Raw genomic sequence first — 18,654 nt, forward strand, 5'->3', positions numbered from 1 at the left:
CTTAATTTGCTTCATTGCGTTGTGTTTCCCAGCAGGAAGTGGAGAATTTTAAGAAGCTGAACGTCATCAGTAAAGATGAGTTTGACACCCTCACTCCAAAAGTGCCTGTCGACCCCAACCAGGAAGTCCCGCCCCCACCCATGCCAGGTGAGTCGTAGAAGCAGAGCATTGTGTGTGATGCTCTCTGCACTGTACACTCTTTTATAACATTCAATTTATGGCATGAACTGTGGCTTTGTTGCCAATTTTTCGTATGATTTTACTTTGTCGTAACCAGTTCATAAAGAAGACGACAGTTATCGTTGCTGTCGGGGGGGGGGGGGGGGGGGGATAAAAATGAATAAAAATATCAACAAAATAATAAGTAGCGTGAAGAAAAAAAGCCACAAACTGAACAAAATTGAAGAAAAAATATAAATAGGCAACAGAATGAACAAAAATAAATAAAATAACAAGTAAAATGAATAAAAATGGATATAAAAATTTACAAAATAACAAGTGCCATGAACAAAAGAGTTTCGTATTGAACGTGGAAACACCGTCATCTTCTACAACATTGATTCACCCGTAAAACACATGGAGTTGGATCAATGACAGTGGATGGACACACTTGGTTTAAGTCCAATTAATGACATATTTTACTGAAAAAGTCACTTTTTCTTCCGTTTTCTTCTGTTTTATTTAAACAACCTTTGAATTTTCTCTGAGATTTAACTCTTTCAGTGCCATGGGCCGATTAAATCGGCTTTACGAATACAACCTTTAAAGTGCCACGGGCCGATCAGATCGGCTTTGGAGAACACGCCATATTTGTGTACAAACAAACCATCCACCCCCATTTCTTTCTCACATTTCGATGACGTTCTTTCAAATCTTCTTGCAAATTACGATCAATAATGAATCGGCTGCGTCCGGTGCGTTTTGAATCTAAGTAGCAATCGGTCGGATGTTACCGAGCGGTTTTTGACCAAGGAAGAGCTCGTGTTTCGTTTTCTGCTTGAGAAATTTTATGAATGAATTTATGAATTAAATCATATGCAAATTAGATGGCCATTTTGTAGTAATATCGTAAACACAGCGATCTGTCAAAACAGTCCCATCTGCTAGAAAATGAGTTCTGATGACGATTCAGACTTCGATTATAAAAACAACGCGGAATACTGAAGAACGGCCAAATTCTGTGGCACTTTTAAGGCTTATTAGCCCCTTAACTGTCTGGCACCGAAAGAGTTAATGAACATCTACAGGGGTTGGACAAAATAATGGAAACACCTTCACCTCAAGATGATAATGCCCCAATCCGTACAGCTAGAATTGTTAAAGAATGGCATGAGGAACATTCTAATGAAGTTGAGCATCTCGTATGGCCGGCACAGTCCCCAGACCTCAACATTATTGAGCATTTATGGTCAGTTTTAGAGATTCAAGTAAGACGTCGATTTCCACCGCCATCGTCTCTAAAAGAGTTGGAGGGTATTCTAACTGAAGAATGGCTTAAAATTCCTTTGGAAACAATTCACAAGTTGTATGAATCAATAGCTCGGAGAATTGAGGCTGTAATTGCCGCAAAAGGCGGACCTACACCATATTAAATTATATTTTGTTGATTTTTTAAGGTGTTTCCATTATTTTGTCCAACCCCTGTACATGATCATTGAATTAAATACAGAAAAATACCTGATTTACACTGAACAAATGCAAAATGCAGAGGATAATATTATAATAAGAGGTGATAAATCACTTGGGGCAGACAAAAAAATCCTTTGGAAACTGTGACAAAAATAGGTGTGGGTCTTTAAGGGTTAAGCCAGTATTTACAGTTTTATTGGCTTGGTTTAGACTGCAGGTAAATCAGATCTGTTCCTCCACTGACCTCTTTAAGTCCATCTATCCACACTGTTGTTTATCAGATCGTGCACATCCAAACATCAGTATATCTGATTGAGTTTCTGCAGTGATGACGTACTTGTCACTGCGTAGCTACTGTGACAGAAGCTTCCCTCAAAGTGCCAGGAGACAGTTTATATTTCAGCCTCTGTCCACACACTGTTGACCTCCTCGTTGTCCACCATAGAGCTCTGATACTTGAAGTGTGAAATCTGCTCAACACTTAGAACCCTCTGGATTTGAGGTTGTCATCATGTAGAAATCCACTTGGAATTACATGTCACAACACCTCTAAAAAGGGTTTGGGTTCAGTTTGTAAAATTTATATCTACATAGGCCAAAAAACTAATGACTGACAGAGCTGTACTGACCGTCCTTTAGCTGTAAAAACAAATACTGTGGATTTTGGATTAAAACATTACATCTGAATACCTTAGACTGAAAAAATTATTGAACTGTTTAAATTAAATTCCTTTTTTTTTTTTTTTTTTTTTTTATCAAGGTCTTTCTTATTTTCAATTTTCAAATGTACAACAAGAAACATACAACTTGAACATGAAACTGTTGCATCCAGTTTCTATCCAACTGCTCTTCCACCCACCCACCCCAAGTACTGGACCTTGGTTAAGTTTATATACAGCCAGACATAATTATACTTACATGCAAAAATATATAAACCCCCTTCAAACACATGTACAGACACATACAGGGTGGGGAAGCAAAATTTACAATATTTTGAGGCAGGGATTGAAAGACAGTGTATGACCAATTAGTTTATTGAAAGTCATGAGAATTTATTTGCCACAAGAAAATTGACATAATAGAAAATGTTTTTATTCTATGTGTCCTCCTCCTTTCTCAATAACTGCCTTCACACGCTTCCTGAGACTTGCGCAAGTGTTCCTCAAATATTGGGGTGACAACTTCTCCCATTCATCTTTAATAGTATCTTCCAGACTTTCTCGTAATAGTTTTGCTCATAGTCATTTTCTTCTTTACATTATAAACAATCTTTATGGACACTCCAACTGTTGTTGAAATCTCCTTTGGTGTGACGAGTGCATTCAGCAAATCACACACTCTTTGACGTTTGCTTTCCTGATTACTCATATGGGCAAAAGTTTCTGAAAAGGTATGGATAATAGTGTTAGGTATGATTATGACATCAATATATGTTTGGTTTCAAAACAGTTGACGTAGTGCCTGCTGAGAAAAAACAACTAAATGTTCATTGTAAATTTTGCTTCCCCACCCTGTACACACATGCATATTTGTAAGTTCACATACACATACATACATACATAAATAAACAAACAAATGGAAAGAAAATTAAAAATAAATGAATTAAAAAATAAAGTAAAGAGGTACACAGATATGCTGGTAGCTTCCATTAAATTAGATAACATTTTTTCCCACTTTAACGGGGTCAGTATCACTGTACGTTGCCTTTCAGACTTAAATGTCAAAAAAACCTAAGATTTTCTACTTAACTTCATGTTCAGTGTGTTAAGTCAACTGTAGGCTGTTAGAAATGCGTGTTAGTCAAGTTTCCACATTTTTTATACATTTTTTGCAAGCAGACTACAAAATATTAAACAAATATGTCCACCCTGTTATCAACAAATACATGTAAAAATAAGTGACAGGGTGGAAGGTTTGAGCTAAAGTTAGCATTTAATGACCACATGTTGGACCTTGAGTCGATAAAGTAGGTCATCTTTGAAGAGGACTGTGTAATGTTCAACAAATACATCTTTAATTTGTGAAAAGTTTTATATTAAACCATATTTTGTGGTGACAGGGTGGACATGCTAAGCTTGACCACATCTAAGTATTAACACAAAATGATTTTGAATTTTGAAATGTAAATACTAAATGCTCTATGACTATGTTTCCACCCCCAATGAAGACACTAAATTATTATTATTTAATTATTAGATTATTATTAAATTGACCCACCTAGTAGATCCAGAAAGTGGAGGTACAGCTTCACCGACTTTTCACGGTTCATGGAGAGGAAGAAAAACTAGCCACAGTTCCAGAACTCCAGCAGCACTTGTCGTATAGAACAACTTTATTTAACTCTAAATATAGACCAACATGTTCTGGCTGGTTGCCTTCATCAGGGTCACGACAAAGTTCTTCTATAAGACAAGTGCTGCTGGAGTTCTTGGCCTGAAATAATGCAGTAAAGTCCAGATTCAGACCTGGTTCACTGAGGTACATGGTTGGAATTCTACTAGAGCAGGAATATTGAGGACAACACAGTCTGGGCAATGATGAATTTGAGCAGAAACTGTGAATCTGTCCTTTAACACTGCCAAACGTTTGTGTCCTGTCACTTTAACGGTGGGTCAGTAATGACAGTAAAATGACATGCAGTGTATATTTAAAGTGTTTCCCTCTTTCTGTGACGTTCTTAGTGGACAGCGGTGCAGAAATGGCCCGTTCACTGCCTAAAACGGTCCCAGACTCACCCACCACACACCAACCACGAACCCCTAGAACGCCACGGACCCCCGGACGCCAGGACCCCAACAAGACGCCCCGGTTCTACCCGGTCATAAAGGAGAGCGGCAACATCGACGGACAGGTGAGACATGTTTGTACAGTCATGACATTAGATGATCTGAGGAGGACATTTTGTACGAAATAGGACAGATTTGAGTGTTTTGACTTTTCACTGTTTTGACTATTGGAGCTGGAAGAATAGAACAGTGTGGAATAAACCAGAGAAGGAACAACAGATTATAACATGCTCTGACCTTCACTTATTTTTATTAATTTGTTTGTCTCTGTTTCAGTATTAACCCTTAAAGACCCACAATTATTTTTGTCTCAACTTCCAAATTATTTTTGTCTTTCTCAAGTTATTTATCACCATTTATTATCATATTATCCTCTGCATGTTGTATTTGGCAGTTAATATCAGGCATTTTCCTATCTTTAATTTACTGATCATGTACACAGGGTGCTTGCACAAGTCTTGAAAGTCTTAAAAAGTATGGAATTTTGAAATGCTGTTTTCCAGACCTTGAAAAGTCTGGAATTTTGTGTGAAAGTCTTAATAAAGTATAGAAAAAATTTTCATAGTCGAATTGTAGAGTATGCTCAAAGGTACAGAATCTTGTAAGATAAGAAATACATGAGGAAGCGTATAAAAAAAACTCGTGATTTCACTAACCAGTCGGTACTGGAATGATTCTAGTGAAACTTGTTTTGTGATATCCATGCACTTTCATATGTTTGAAAACTTTTTTGTCAGTAAAACATAGTTTACTGTGAATTATGCATCCATCCATTCATTCATACATTTATTAAAATTAACTTTTCTACTACACGCAACAGGTACAATCTCAACCAAAAAAGTACATAAAGTCGAGGTCTGGGGAAAAAATAGCAGTTTTGATAAAGTCTGGAATTTTTATTTGGATAAAAAGCAAGCACCCTGTGTAGATGTTCATAGAAGTCCATAGTAGATTTAAAGATTATTATATCAAATCAGGAAAAAAAGGAGGAAAATTTGACTTTTTTTTTTTAACAGAATCTAGCATTAACTCAACATAAACCCAATACTGTCCATCCACTGTCATTGATCCAACTCCACTGGTTTTACTGGTGAATCAATGTTGTAGAAGATGACGGTGTTTCCACGGTAACTACGGAGCCTCTGAAATTCCAAATGGGTCATATCTGGTGACCATGAAAAGATGAATAGCTGTATTTTATCTGAATTACTTACATGTATTGATAGGATTAGTGGATCTAAAGTTATTACACATTTTAGATCCATAGATGCTTTTGATTAGTGGTGGAAGTTTGGGTCTTTATGGGTTAAAGGTTTTTTGACTTTCTTTCCACACTGTGCTGAATTATAGCAGCTCTGAAAACCCTGATTTCAGAATATTAGTGAACTTGTGAACTTCCTTAAAATAAAGCTGAATCCACAGTATCATCTTAACACAAAGCCGCTTAAACCTAACGTTAGAGCTTTCTGTTGCCTCTTAAAAGCTGTTGTTTTTGTTTATTCCCTCCATAGTGGCAGTAGATCCAGATTTACATGCATATACTGAACATGACCTTTCCGTTCATGTGACCTGGTTTTCCTTTTGTTTGTTGTGCAGCTCAGTGACTGTTTTGAATAAACGGAGCGTGTTTAGGTTTCTGTGTCAGTGCCAGCCTGTTATCTGTTTTGCATTATGAAAACGGGCTTTAAATAGGAGTACTCAGGGTCAGATTAAATTTAAGGCCATATTGTATTACATAAAAAGCATCATTACCTTGTGAATCTGTAGCATTGACCATGTAGCATTGTGTTAGCAGCATGGCATTATTATTATGTCTTACACAATATGGACAAAAGTATTGGAACTTGTTGAATTCAGGTGTTTCTTTTCGAATAGGGGTCTGGAATACAAAACAATAATGACAAATTACATAATATAGTTTTATATTGGGATAAATATCACATTGATTATTAATATTGATGTTCATAAGTCAAATCATCATGAACAGAACATCTTACAGCTGTAGACATGATGCGTCCCAATATTTTTGCTCATATAGTTTATAACCACAAATATTTCCTTAAAGTTTAATGGGAGATTTTTCATCCTAAGTGAGGTGAGAAGAAAGTAGATGGTTAGTTGTAGTAGAGAATGATTATTTACAGTCAGAGCATAATGAATATTTTAGAAATTTAGAGGTAGAACATTTAAAATCATAGTCACTGATTTAAAAAAAAAAAAAAAACAATCAGTGTTGAGAGAAATTAAGTAAAAACCATCTCTGAGGCATTTTGGAAACAAAGATACAATTTAAACCAAACTAACCAATGCAATGATATTTATCCCAATATAAAATTATATTCTGACATTAGTCATTATTGTTTGTATCCCAGACCCCTGTTAGAAAAGAAACATCTGAATTCAACGTGTCCCAATACTTTTGTCCATATAGTGTATGGCTTTAGTTATGCCATGAGGCTAACAATACCAAGCATTGTTTCCATGTTAAAAGTCCTGTCAGCTGTTGTCTGTCTGAAATAAGACTTTAATGGCTTGTTTCTCTGTTGTTTCTCCCTCCAGATGCCGAGGAAGAAGAAGACCCGCCACAGTTCAAACCCGCCTCAGGAGGCCCACATCGGATGGGTCATGGATTCCCGTGAACACCGGCCTCGCTCCGCATCCATCAGGTCTGCCTACTCCGTATATTTAATTTTTTAAAGAACATCCTTGACATGAACAGAATGTCCTGTGTGAGTTGGAATGGAATGACCTCTGGACAAATGGACAAAAAATAACTGAACTGTCTGTAAAGCTACTATGGAGCAGCTTTTATCTAAAGATTCTTATTAAAGTGATAGTTTGTCTGATCAAACACAGCAGCAGAAACACTGCCACTGACGTCATAATTAGTATTTACTCTAATAACTATCAGTTTACAGCTAAAAATGTCATTATTATAAGCATTTATATATCAGCCAATATTGATAATTATCACATTTAATATCAAATCAGTATTTCAAGTTGCTTCAAGCTGTTTTGGTCCAAAAATAGAGAGATTTTAACCTATTTGTAAAAGACACAGTAAGATGAAACAAGACAAAAACAGACCCTGATGTTGTGATTTTGGCACTTATTCTCTTTAAATGTCAAACATGATGATATAAATCTATAATAATAAATAATATAATAATAAAATGATTGTGCTTTTAAACAGTTAGACAAAGTTTATTGATCCGCATGACTTTGTCACAAGAGCTCAGTTGCATACAAAAAAACTCTTTAAAAAACACCAGCAGGAAAAAAGGAAAGTGTGTGGAGAGTTAAAAGCAATAAATAATATTAACAGAATACACTAATAAAGCAGAAAAAGTTTGCAAGATTTGCACTTGTACAAACACATCTTTATGGTCAGAACAGGACAAACAGATCTGTGAAAGTCAACAAAACACTGAAACATTTGTTTTGAACACAAACCAAAGATAAAACAAATTTTTTTATTCAGTATATTTAATTATATTGCAGTGAATATAATTGTTACGATATAAAAATCAGTAAGTCCATTCCAACATGGCTTCCTTTGGGCATCACCACCATCATCAGATCAATAATGTGACTGTGATGTGACTCTTCCTCCTCCTCCTCCTCTTCCTCCTACAGCAGCTCCAATGCTTCTCCATCAGAGGGAGCGCCACTGACAGGAAGTTACGGCTGCACCCCCCAGTCTCTGCCCAAGTTCTGGCATCCATCCCACGAGCTGCTGAGGGACAATGGCTTCACCCAGCAGGGATACCACAAGTACCGCCGACGGTGCCTTACTGGTAACCACACCCATCACGACCTTAACCCTTTGACCCCGAGACAATATTTCAATGAAACGGGCTGATGTGAATTTGCATCTGTAGAAGTGTCATAAAATGTTTTTGTTCCTTTAATTCAGTGGTTTTGTTTTTCTGTGTGTTTTAGGGTCAAAACAGGTGGAATAACAGAAAAAGACAGAGAGGAATTGAAGTTTGACAGGTTTTTATTAAATTAGGCACTAGAATGTACATCAATAAGAGATTTAGGATGTTGAACATGAACTGTGAACTGGAACACACTGAACAGCAAGGATTTGAATTTGGGCCCAGTAGTTTTTGTTTTAGGCTCTTTTTTTCTAAGTCAGTCCAGCTGCTTTTTGGCACCTGGTTGAACTCCAAAAAGCAGTTACATGGTCAAAACTCGGTAAAAATCCAAAAAAAATGTAAGGAAAATCACAACAGCACTGTAAACAACAGTAAAAACAAAACATAATGTGCTCGCACTTGAAAACCCTCCGTCTGACTTATGAAAATCTTCAAAGTATTGACTGTCACTGATATGTTGATTTGCAATATGTAAAATGTTTGAGACTGTGAATTAATACTGGAATATTGGTTTGTGCAGTAGATGTATAAAGGAATCCAAGATTTATCAAAAACAGTACATACAGTGATAAAGAATTAATGTAAGTGAACCATAAGTACAAGAGAAATAAGTCTAAGAGAAATAGACAATGAGACATAATTTAAAGTGTTTAGATACTTGGCATATTTAAGAGATCACGTGAGTTGGTGTCATACCTTTAATAGTGAAGAAATAAATGTGAATGACAGAATCCACAAAGTGGGATAAGGGTGATGAAGATTTGTCATATTGAGGCTTGATTATGATTTATTTTAGAGAAAACATGTCAAGGAAGTGTAAAGGGTACGTTCGAAGTTTATTATGCAGATATTTTTATTTAACGACGACCGAGCATGCTCAGATGTCTATGGAAAGAACAAGATGTATTCTATCACCATGTTTTGAAAATTTTCTTGTTGAGCGAACGGTTGAATTTTTATGATCTTTATGATCTTTTCCTGTAATTAAACTCATGTTAAATGTCTGTGTGTGTTTCAGAGAGGAAACGGTTGGGTATTGGCCAGTCTCAGGAGATGAACACCCTGTTCAGGTTCTGGTCCTTTTTCCTGAGGGACAACTTCAACAGGAAGATGTACGAGGAGTTCAAACAGTATGCGCTGGAAGATGCCAAAGAAAACAACAGGTGAGGACGACGACCACTGTTGAATAAGATTATTTATTATATTTCCAGGGTTCGAACAGGTGCTTGAAATCCTTGAAAATGCTTGAATTTCAGTGTTGTGTTTTCAAGGTCTGAAAAGTGGTTGAATTTTAGTTTAAGTTCTTGCAATTATAACTCTGTGATGTGATTAATTTATTTTTAATATTAACTCAAGCCAAAATTACTTACAGAGAGGTGATACATTTAGAAAAATAAAACGTTATGTCAAAAAAGAACATTCCTGTGTGTTCTCAGGTCGACTCCAGGTACATTTTTATCTTAATTTTTGTCTCGGTGCAAGTGTGTCTGAAGAATGCCAAGTGGCCTCCCTTTTTTCAGATAAAACTTTGTGTTCCCCTTTATTTTCAGATTTTTTTGCTTTTATGAAACATACTTTTAGATGTTTATAGCATAATACAATATACATCATTGTGATAAAAAGTTAAAAAATTATGAAAAATTAGTATTTGTATTTGTGTACATTTGTATTTTACTCCAGCGAAAAGATGCTGAGCAAAAATTTAAAATGACCCTTAAAAGTGCTTGAATTTGACCTTGAAAAATGTGTACGAACCCTGTGTGTCAGTGCTTCAGGGCTATAATCCTAAATATTCTCTAAGAAGCATAAATGAAGAAAATAGTGGAGATTCAAGTTAGTCTCATCAGGAAAATTTGCTGGAGCTTCAACACTTTTCTTTGAATTCTTTCTGAATAGTGTTAAAATACATTAAAATTTTTTAAAAAATTTATAAATTACCTTCCAGGTGATCCATCTTAATTTTTCATTTCATCTACTTTCCACCTACAGAGGTGTCATAAAAACGGTGTCATTAAAACATAAAATACAGTGTTGTTAAACATTTTCTGTTCAGTTAAAATTAATTTTAAATAGTCTGTTTATCAGTGTAATTATAGTATTTTACAGAAAATGATGCTCTAATCTATGGGTTTGTAGCATCGATGCCACTAACACATCACTCTTAAGGAGAATTCAGTGTCTGTCTCTACTTAAGTGTTTGGGTTTAGCCTGAAATAACTCACACAGTTTATGTAATGTGTTGTTTTGCTGCTGCTGAAGAATTAATGTCCATTAAAGTCCATCAGCTGCAGGTCCAGCCTCTGAACGCACACAGATACTTCAGACTTATGTTAATGATGTTAAACTCCAGTGGGACAAAATAGGTCACACATATCAAGCAGCTGTTTGTACATGAAGATGTGGGCATGTAGGTGTGTAATAATTACTCCCAAAGCCGTAGGTATTAACCTTCATTCATTACAGCCTCTAAACAGTCGTACTTTTAACCTGTTGAAACCTGCAGAAGTCCTGGTAGGAGACATTAAATATCTAAGAAGAGCTGTGGTTCAGATCCACCAAACCTGTTTGCTTCTTCTTTTACTGTTTTAGCCCATAAAACTCTTCACAGCAGAGTCAACTTTGCTTCAGATTTTTTTTTAATCTCACCAGCTGATTGGTCATGAGCTGCGGTGAAGGCGCTGTATCTGGCATCATCATCTTCATCTTTGCTAGCAATTTCTAAAAAACATCTTCTCCGACAAAACTACTGGTCGAATTCATATCAAATTTTATATGTATCTTCCTTGGGACAATGTCTATAAAGTTTGTTGCCAGTTTTGACAAATTTAGATTTTTGCATTTTTACAAATTTTTGAAGTATTAAAAATTTGCCTTTACTATATTGGTCCATTTTTTTGATGGCTTATAACATGTAAATAGTTACAGATATCAATATAGTTATTATTGAGCACTGATAGGAAGTCATATATGGATTTTCATTTGAGTCCATGACCTTTGACCTTGAGTGACCTTGAAGGGTTAAAGTTAAGGTCACTAATGCCTAGATTTCAGTAGTTTTCTTCTCTGAAACTATTGGTTGGATTCATTTCAAATTTTATATGTAGCTTCTTTGGGACAATGTCTACACAGTTTTGAGAAATTTAGATTTTTCAAATTTTGATGAATTTTTTTAAATATTCAGAATTTTCCTTTACTTAAAATTGTCCATATTTTAATGGTTTACAACATGTAAATGGATACAGATATCAATATAGTTCCTATTGATCACTGATAGAAGTCATATATGAACTTGGATTGAATTAGTTGAGTTCTCCTCCAGTGAAAGTACCACCCACTTCTATTGGGAGATTGATCTCCTGCATCAACACCACAGGACTCTAACACAGAATAGAACTTGACAACCTCACAAATTCAACTTGGTTTTGATTCTTTATAGAACATGATGCTGTGATAAAGGGCCACTGGTCCTATTTTTTAGTGGATTCCATTGTCCATGTAACGGCATCTTAATCAATTAAATGAATGCTTTCAGATTAGTGGCAGAAAATGGACAGTTCACAGTTGCAGTAGTCCCACTTAGACTTTGCAGGTGAGGGAAAATAATCCAACTGCACTTCCTGTGTCCACATAACAGCATATTGTGAGCAGGTTCAGGCAGCGGCAGTGTTATGATGAATCTGCTGCAGAGGGTTAACAGGGGCGTCGGCTTCGCTTCAACATAGCTGTGCATCTGCCAGGAGTATACACCTGCCAAACCCACATTCTTGTCTAAATCAGTCAGCGGATCAGCTCTACATGGAGGTGGGAGTCAGGGTGTGTGACAGACAGAGCTGTAATGAGCTATCAGCCGTTTATGAACACCAGAGGTTATGTAATGAACCAAAAACCGAGCCACTTGTCTGTCGGATTCAGTAAAACCTCAACTAGAACGATCTGCTGGGTAAAAAAGAAAAAAAATGTCGAAAGCACACAGAAACATGGGCGCACACTGTCAAAACAAACATCCTTCTGTCCTGTGTGAGCCAGACCCGGAGCTGAACGCCGTTTGTTTAGCGCTTCTGTAGGTCAGAGGTCGTGTAAATATTTGTTTTCTCCTGCAGGTACGGACTGGAGTGTCTGTTCAGATACTACAGCTACGGTTTGGAGAAGAGATTCAGGTTAGAGCTGTTCAAGGACTTCCAGGAGGAGACGCTCCGAGACTTTGAGAAAGGTAAAACACCCTGAAGTACCGGCTCATCCAAAACCACCACCAGTGCACACAAATGTTCAGAATATGATGACAGTAAGGCCCAATCCCAATTCCCCCTTGGCCCCTCCCCCTTTCCCCTACCCCTTGGCCCTTGCACTTGGCACTAACCCTTGTAATGGAGCTGCAAGGGGTAAGGGTTGAAACATTCCCCTATGAAATGAGACAACCCTTCGAGACCTGTTACATCATCAGCAGTCATCGATGCCGCTATTAACAGATGTGACAACTTTGGCTGAATCCCAGTTCACCCCTTGGCCCCTCCCCCTTACCTCTACCCCTCCATTTTGCGCATACACGTGAAGGGGTAGTATTGTCCCAATTCTCAATTAGACGGAGGCGAAGGGCTGTATAGCCTTCAAAACTGAGATTTTTCAGGACTACACTACGAACAGAGGGGTAGGAGAAATTTCCCATAATTCTGTTCAAATCATTGGCAAGATGGAGGTAAACACAGCCAAAAAGTACAGCAGTGTAATGAAAGAAACACTCAAATGCACGTATTTTCTTCGTAAACAACTTACCGTACTTTCTGGACTGTAAGCCGCACCCACCCTGTCTCCAAAGTCTCACCATCGATTCATTGATGCCAAACTTACGTGCAGCAGTTCTATTTCCTTCTTCATCAGCCGGATCAATCGTTAGCCCAGAAAACATGAATTTAGCCACATCATTTTAGAGCTGCGGGTTCAGTGTGTGGAAAAAAGAAGCGGCTTATAGACCGGAAAGTACAGTAATCATTTGATCGACCGTTTAATGCCATTTCAATGTGTTCTAGATCGCATTTATGCGGTTTATAGTTGATAGCTGTAAAAAGATGACCAAAGCCCATGTAATAGAAATGGTTACAGCTACTGATGGCATGATGAATACTTTCGGGAAAAAAGTTTTTGCATCAGTTATAGTGGCATCGATGACTGCTGATGATGTAACAGGTCTGGAAGGGTTGTCCCATTTCATAGGAGAATGTTTCAACCCCTACCCCTTGCAGCTCCTTTTCAAGGGGTAGTGCCAAGTGCAAGGGCCAAGGGGGAGGGGCTAAGAGGTGAACTGGGATTGGGTCTATGTTTCCGATAGAATTCCCCATGCCGTCAGCAGCTGTAACCGTCTGTTGCATGAGCTTTGGGCAACTTTTTACGGCTATCAACCACAAACCACAGAAATCCGATTTATAATACATTAAAACGGTATTAAGTGGTTGATCGAATGATTAAGTTGTTTACAATGAAAATACGTACATTTGTGTGTTTCTTTCATCACACTGCTGCACTTTTTTGCTCCGTTTACCTCCATCATGACAATGATTCAAACAGAATTATGGGAGATTTCTCATACCTGTCCATTTGTAGTGTGGTACTGAAAACAGCCCTCCCCCTTAGCCCTTCCCCTCCAACTCATAGAGCGTCAGGACACCCCTACCCCCTTCACGTGAACGCACAACATAGAGGGGGAGGAGCCAAGGGGTGAATTGGGATTGTTCAAAGTGTTTTTTTTACATACTGAGTCATCCAGAGAAGCATAATACAGTCATTGTTTTTGTTTTTTTTATACCCAAACCCATGAACATTCCCACCCTGTTGCACCATAAAAAAGATGATGATTAACAATAATAATAAATAAATAAAAAATAAGGAACACAGATATTAGTCACAGACTCATATTAATAAGACTACTCTGGAATAAGTGAGGGATGTACCTCTTTTATGTGATTCAGAACAGGTTGCCAGGTACTGAAAAACTTATAAACATCCTCTTATAGAATATCAAATTTTTTCCAATGTTAAATGATGTAAAAAAAAAAAAAAAAGATCCAGAAACCAATTTTTAAATGTTGGAGGTTTGTTTATCTTTCCATTTAAGTAGTATTAATCTAGGAGCTAAAAGAGTGGTGAAGGCAATCAGACTTTTAGATTTTTGGTTAAAATGAAAAGAATGTGATATAATGCCAAATATTGCAATTTTTTTGCCTCAGGTTCAACATGAGACCCTGTTACATCAGAAAGAAATTTAAATATACTGTAGACTGCCAAAAGTTTTTCAGTTTTGAACAAAACCAGAACATGTGAGACAGTGTGGCTGGTTCAGCTTCACAACGATGACAAGTAGAATTCAAGTCTGATTTAATTTTTAAGGGGTGAATTGGGATTGGGCCCAACAGTCCAGACCAGGAGTGTCAAACATGTGGTCCATGGGCCAAAACTGGCCCACCAAAGGTTCCAATCCGGCCCACGGGATGAATTTGAATTGCAAAAATTACACTGACGTTATTAACAGTCAAGGGGGTCGAACTCATTTTACTTACTTTTTACTTTTTAGTTCAGTTCAGGGCTGCAGGTTATTAATCAGTTGCTGCAGGTCTCATCCAGTTATTCTGTGATTTTTTTTTTTTTTTATACTGTCTTTTTATTGGACATTTTTCATTTTAACAACAGAGAGACAATAACACAGCAACACTAGACTGACTAGAACATGGAATTATCCTTTGATTTTGATGTGATAGTTAAGATTAAAGACAGATTGAATTTTTCTTTTTATTTATTTTATTACATTTTCCAGGAGTTCAGTCAGGGGTGTCAAACATGCAGGCCAAAACCGGCCTGGCAAGGGTTCCAATCTGACCTGCGGGATGATATTAACAGTCAAAAATGTTAGTTCAGGCTCCACATACAGACCAATGTGATCTCAAGTAAAATAATAACCTATAAATAATGACAACTCCAACTTTTTTTTTGTTTTAGTACAAAAAAATAACATTAAATTGTGAAAAATATGCACATTAACAAACCTTTAACAATAAATGTTGAATAACCTGAACAAATTTGGAAAACCTGAAATGTCTAAAGAAAATACATTTTATGCTATTTTAACAATATTCTGCCTGTTATTATATGTCTTGTGCCTTTGTAGATCCGATCTGTAATGCACATGTATAAATGATCATTTTAGGCATAATATTGTTAAAATTGCACTCAATATTTTTCTGAAGAAATTTAATTTTTTTCAGGTTATTCATGTATTTTCATCATTTAATGTTATTTTTTCCCCACTAAAACAAATAAAACATTTTGGAGTGGCCATTATTTATAGGCGATAATGCTAATGTCATATAATGTGCATCTGGTGGAGCTCAGGGAATCACTGCTTACATTCAGTGAAGGAAGAAGTGTGTAGAAAATGGCTGATCTGTGATTCCTTCACTGTGTTTCCGTCCTCCTCAGGTCAGCTGTACGGTCTGGAGAAGTTCTGGGCCTTTTTAAAATACTCTAAGATTAAGAACCAACCCATCGACCCCAAGCTGCAGGAACACCTCTCCCAGTTTAAGAACCTGGAGGACTTCAGGGTGGTGGTGAGTTTCACTTTATTAAACTGAAACACTTGTGTGTGTGTGTGTGTGTGTGTGTGTGTGTGTGTGTGTGTGTGTGTGTGTGTGTGCGCGCGTGCGTGTCTCTTTGCTTGAGTTATTTTATATTTTTTTTATTAATTAACAACATAAAACAGACGGATCTCATGAAATCGCGTTGTATGTGACGCCATGTTATTGCATTTGGCGTGCTATACGTACTCATTTTCATCCTTTCGCGTGTTATTTAACACCTTTTGATGGTGTGTCAATGCGCTAGCCACTAATTGTCCTAATCGGTAATTGTGCTAATTGCTAAACCCAACCCTAAACCTAACCGCTAATTGTGCTAGCCACTAATTGCGCTTATCGCTAACCCTAAACCTAACTGCTAATTGCACTAATGGCATGCTATTTTATGCGGCGTAAATATACTCGCTGAAAGCTTATAATGCGTACAGATAACACGCCAATTAAAAGTGGCGTGTTATCTGTACACAGTTTATGATACCACGTTGCATAAAACCTAAATACACACACAACATAAAAACAAATTTCGCTGCATTGTACAGTGGTATTTGCAATGACATTAAAGCTATTCTATTCTATTTTATTCTATTCTATTCTATTCCTATAGTACATTTTTTCCACTCAGTGTTGTTGTTACACAGCCTGTTTGCAGTCAAATGTAAACAGATAATGTGTCCAAATGTCAACACATCATCTTTATCCAATCCTCCTCTCACTTTCCCTTGCTCTCATCCAACGGGTCATTGAGTTCCTGTTTGTTTTTTGGCTTCAGAAATGTATGTACGCATGAAAATTAATGGAAAATGTGTGACCTGTACATGTGGGATGTGTTAGAGGTTGGTTGATATGAGAGATTCTTCGGTGACATTCTTTTCAGTACCATAGATAAACAAATTACCTTGGTATGTTATCAGTTTAGTACATTTTTACTCCGTGGAATGCCTTGAAATTGTGCACCGCTGCAACACTAGTGACATATAAAGGTCTGTGGGTGGAACATTCGCTTCTAAACTTCAGTTCTGCTTTCTGTTAATCGATCTTTGCACACAATCGACCACATGTTCTCTGCATGAATGAATGCACTGAGCCCTGACATCCTTATCTTGATGGTTTAGACCAGATACATGCACTGTTGGGTGGCGCACTGTCGCCTCACAGTGAGAAGGTCCTGAGTTCAATTCCAACACCAGGAACTTTTCTGTGGAGTTTGCATGTTCTCCTTACAGTTGTGTGGGTTTTCTCCAGGTACTCCATCTTCCTCCCACCATCCAATAACTCAAAAAGTTATGGATGGATTTGCATGAAATTTTCAGGAAATATTAATACTGGCACAAGGAACAAATGATTAACTTCTGGTGGTGATTGGGGTGGGGGGGGGGGTGATAAAATTTTCAGGAAATATTGATACTGGCACAAGGAACAAATGATTAAATTTTGGTGGTGATGGGGGGGGGGACTGATGTGCCTTGGTGGAGGTCTGCGCTCTCCGAGTGCTTTTCTAGTTGAAAATGAGAATCAGTTCTGCACTAACTTACCTGGTTAAATAACGTAAATGGTAAATGCACTTATTTAGCGCATTTTATACACCTTCATGGCACTTTACAAAGCCACCCATTCTCTCACACACACACACACACACACTCATGCACCAATGAGCAGCTGCCACCATGCAGGGTGCTGCCAGATCCTACTGGGCGCAATTTAGGGTTCAGTGTCTTGCCTAAGGACACTTTGACAAGTGGACAGTTAGAGCCAGGATTTGAACCAACGACCCTCTCTACCAACTGAGCCACAGCCGCCCCCAGTTAAATAAAGGTTAAATCAAATAAAATGAATGAATAAAAACTGTTGTACCAGTTATTAAACTATTAGAGTATAGGGTTTTTTTGACTAGTTTTGCTTCAAAAGAGCAAAACTAGTCCAGTTGAACCTAGAACCTAGAAAAACGGAGTTGTCATTATTTATAGGTTATTATGCTATTATTTAACTTATTTTACTTTAGATCATGTTGGTCTATATGTGGAACCCGAACTAAAATGAGTTTGACACTGTTGATTGTTAAAGGAGACTTTCGTGACCAATTTTTCATCAAATCTGTCAAACCTCAGTCATATCCTCAGTATCATGAATCTGTCAGTCTTTCTGTCATTACTCACCTGAATCTCTTGCATTACAGTGAACAGTTTCTTGGTGCCATCCACCATAAACAATGTGTTTACAAACAGAGCCGGGAGGGAACTCGGGAATCTTAGGAATTTTGTTGCAATGTGCATTGTGGGAAAGGGAGGTTCACAAAGTTGCCTGACAGCGGCAGCGCAATCATATGATATTATATGGATGAAACAAACACGACGCAGAAACGGCTGAAACGCAGAAACGGCTGGAGGAATATGCATAGAGGGAAGGGAGCTCCTGCCGTTTCCGCGTCGTGTCCGTTCCAGCTGCCACTGTCAGGCAGCTGCACGAGCCTTTGTTTCCCACAATGCACATCGTGACAAAATTCCGAAGATGCCTGAGTTCCCTCCCGGCTCTGTTTGTAAACACATGGTTTGTTTATGGTGGATGGCACTAAGAAACTGTTCACTGTAATGCAAGAGATTCAGGTGAGTAATGACAGAAAGACTGACAGATTCATGATACTGAGGTTTTACAGATCTGATGAAAAACTGGTCACGAAAGTCTCTCGCACCTTTAATATCTTCAGTGTAATTTTTGCATTTCCCAAATTCATCCTGCGGGCCA

The 18,654-nt window shown here is 37.5% G+C and overlaps 1 protein-coding gene across 1 annotated transcript in view; it reads left to right on the plus strand.

Moving 5' to 3' along the window:
• Positions 1 to 18,654, plus strand: part of larp1b (La ribonucleoprotein 1B) — a 63,333-nt gene that overhangs the window by 42,971 nt on the left and 1,708 nt on the right. The window contains 7 exon segments of the mRNA XM_030127260.1: positions 36 to 147; positions 4,311 to 4,480; positions 6,975 to 7,081; positions 8,052 to 8,212; positions 9,315 to 9,459; positions 12,397 to 12,506; positions 15,761 to 15,888. Of these exon segments, the coding sequence (XP_029983120.1) occupies positions 36 to 147; positions 4,311 to 4,480; positions 6,975 to 7,081; positions 8,052 to 8,212; positions 9,315 to 9,459; positions 12,397 to 12,506; positions 15,761 to 15,888 (933 nt within the window).

Source organism: Sphaeramia orbicularis, chromosome 22, assembly GCF_902148855.1.
Source record: "Sphaeramia orbicularis chromosome 22, fSphaOr1.1, whole genome shotgun sequence".
Classification (NCBI taxonomy): Eukaryota; Metazoa; Chordata; class Actinopteri; order Kurtiformes; family Apogonidae; genus Sphaeramia; species Sphaeramia orbicularis.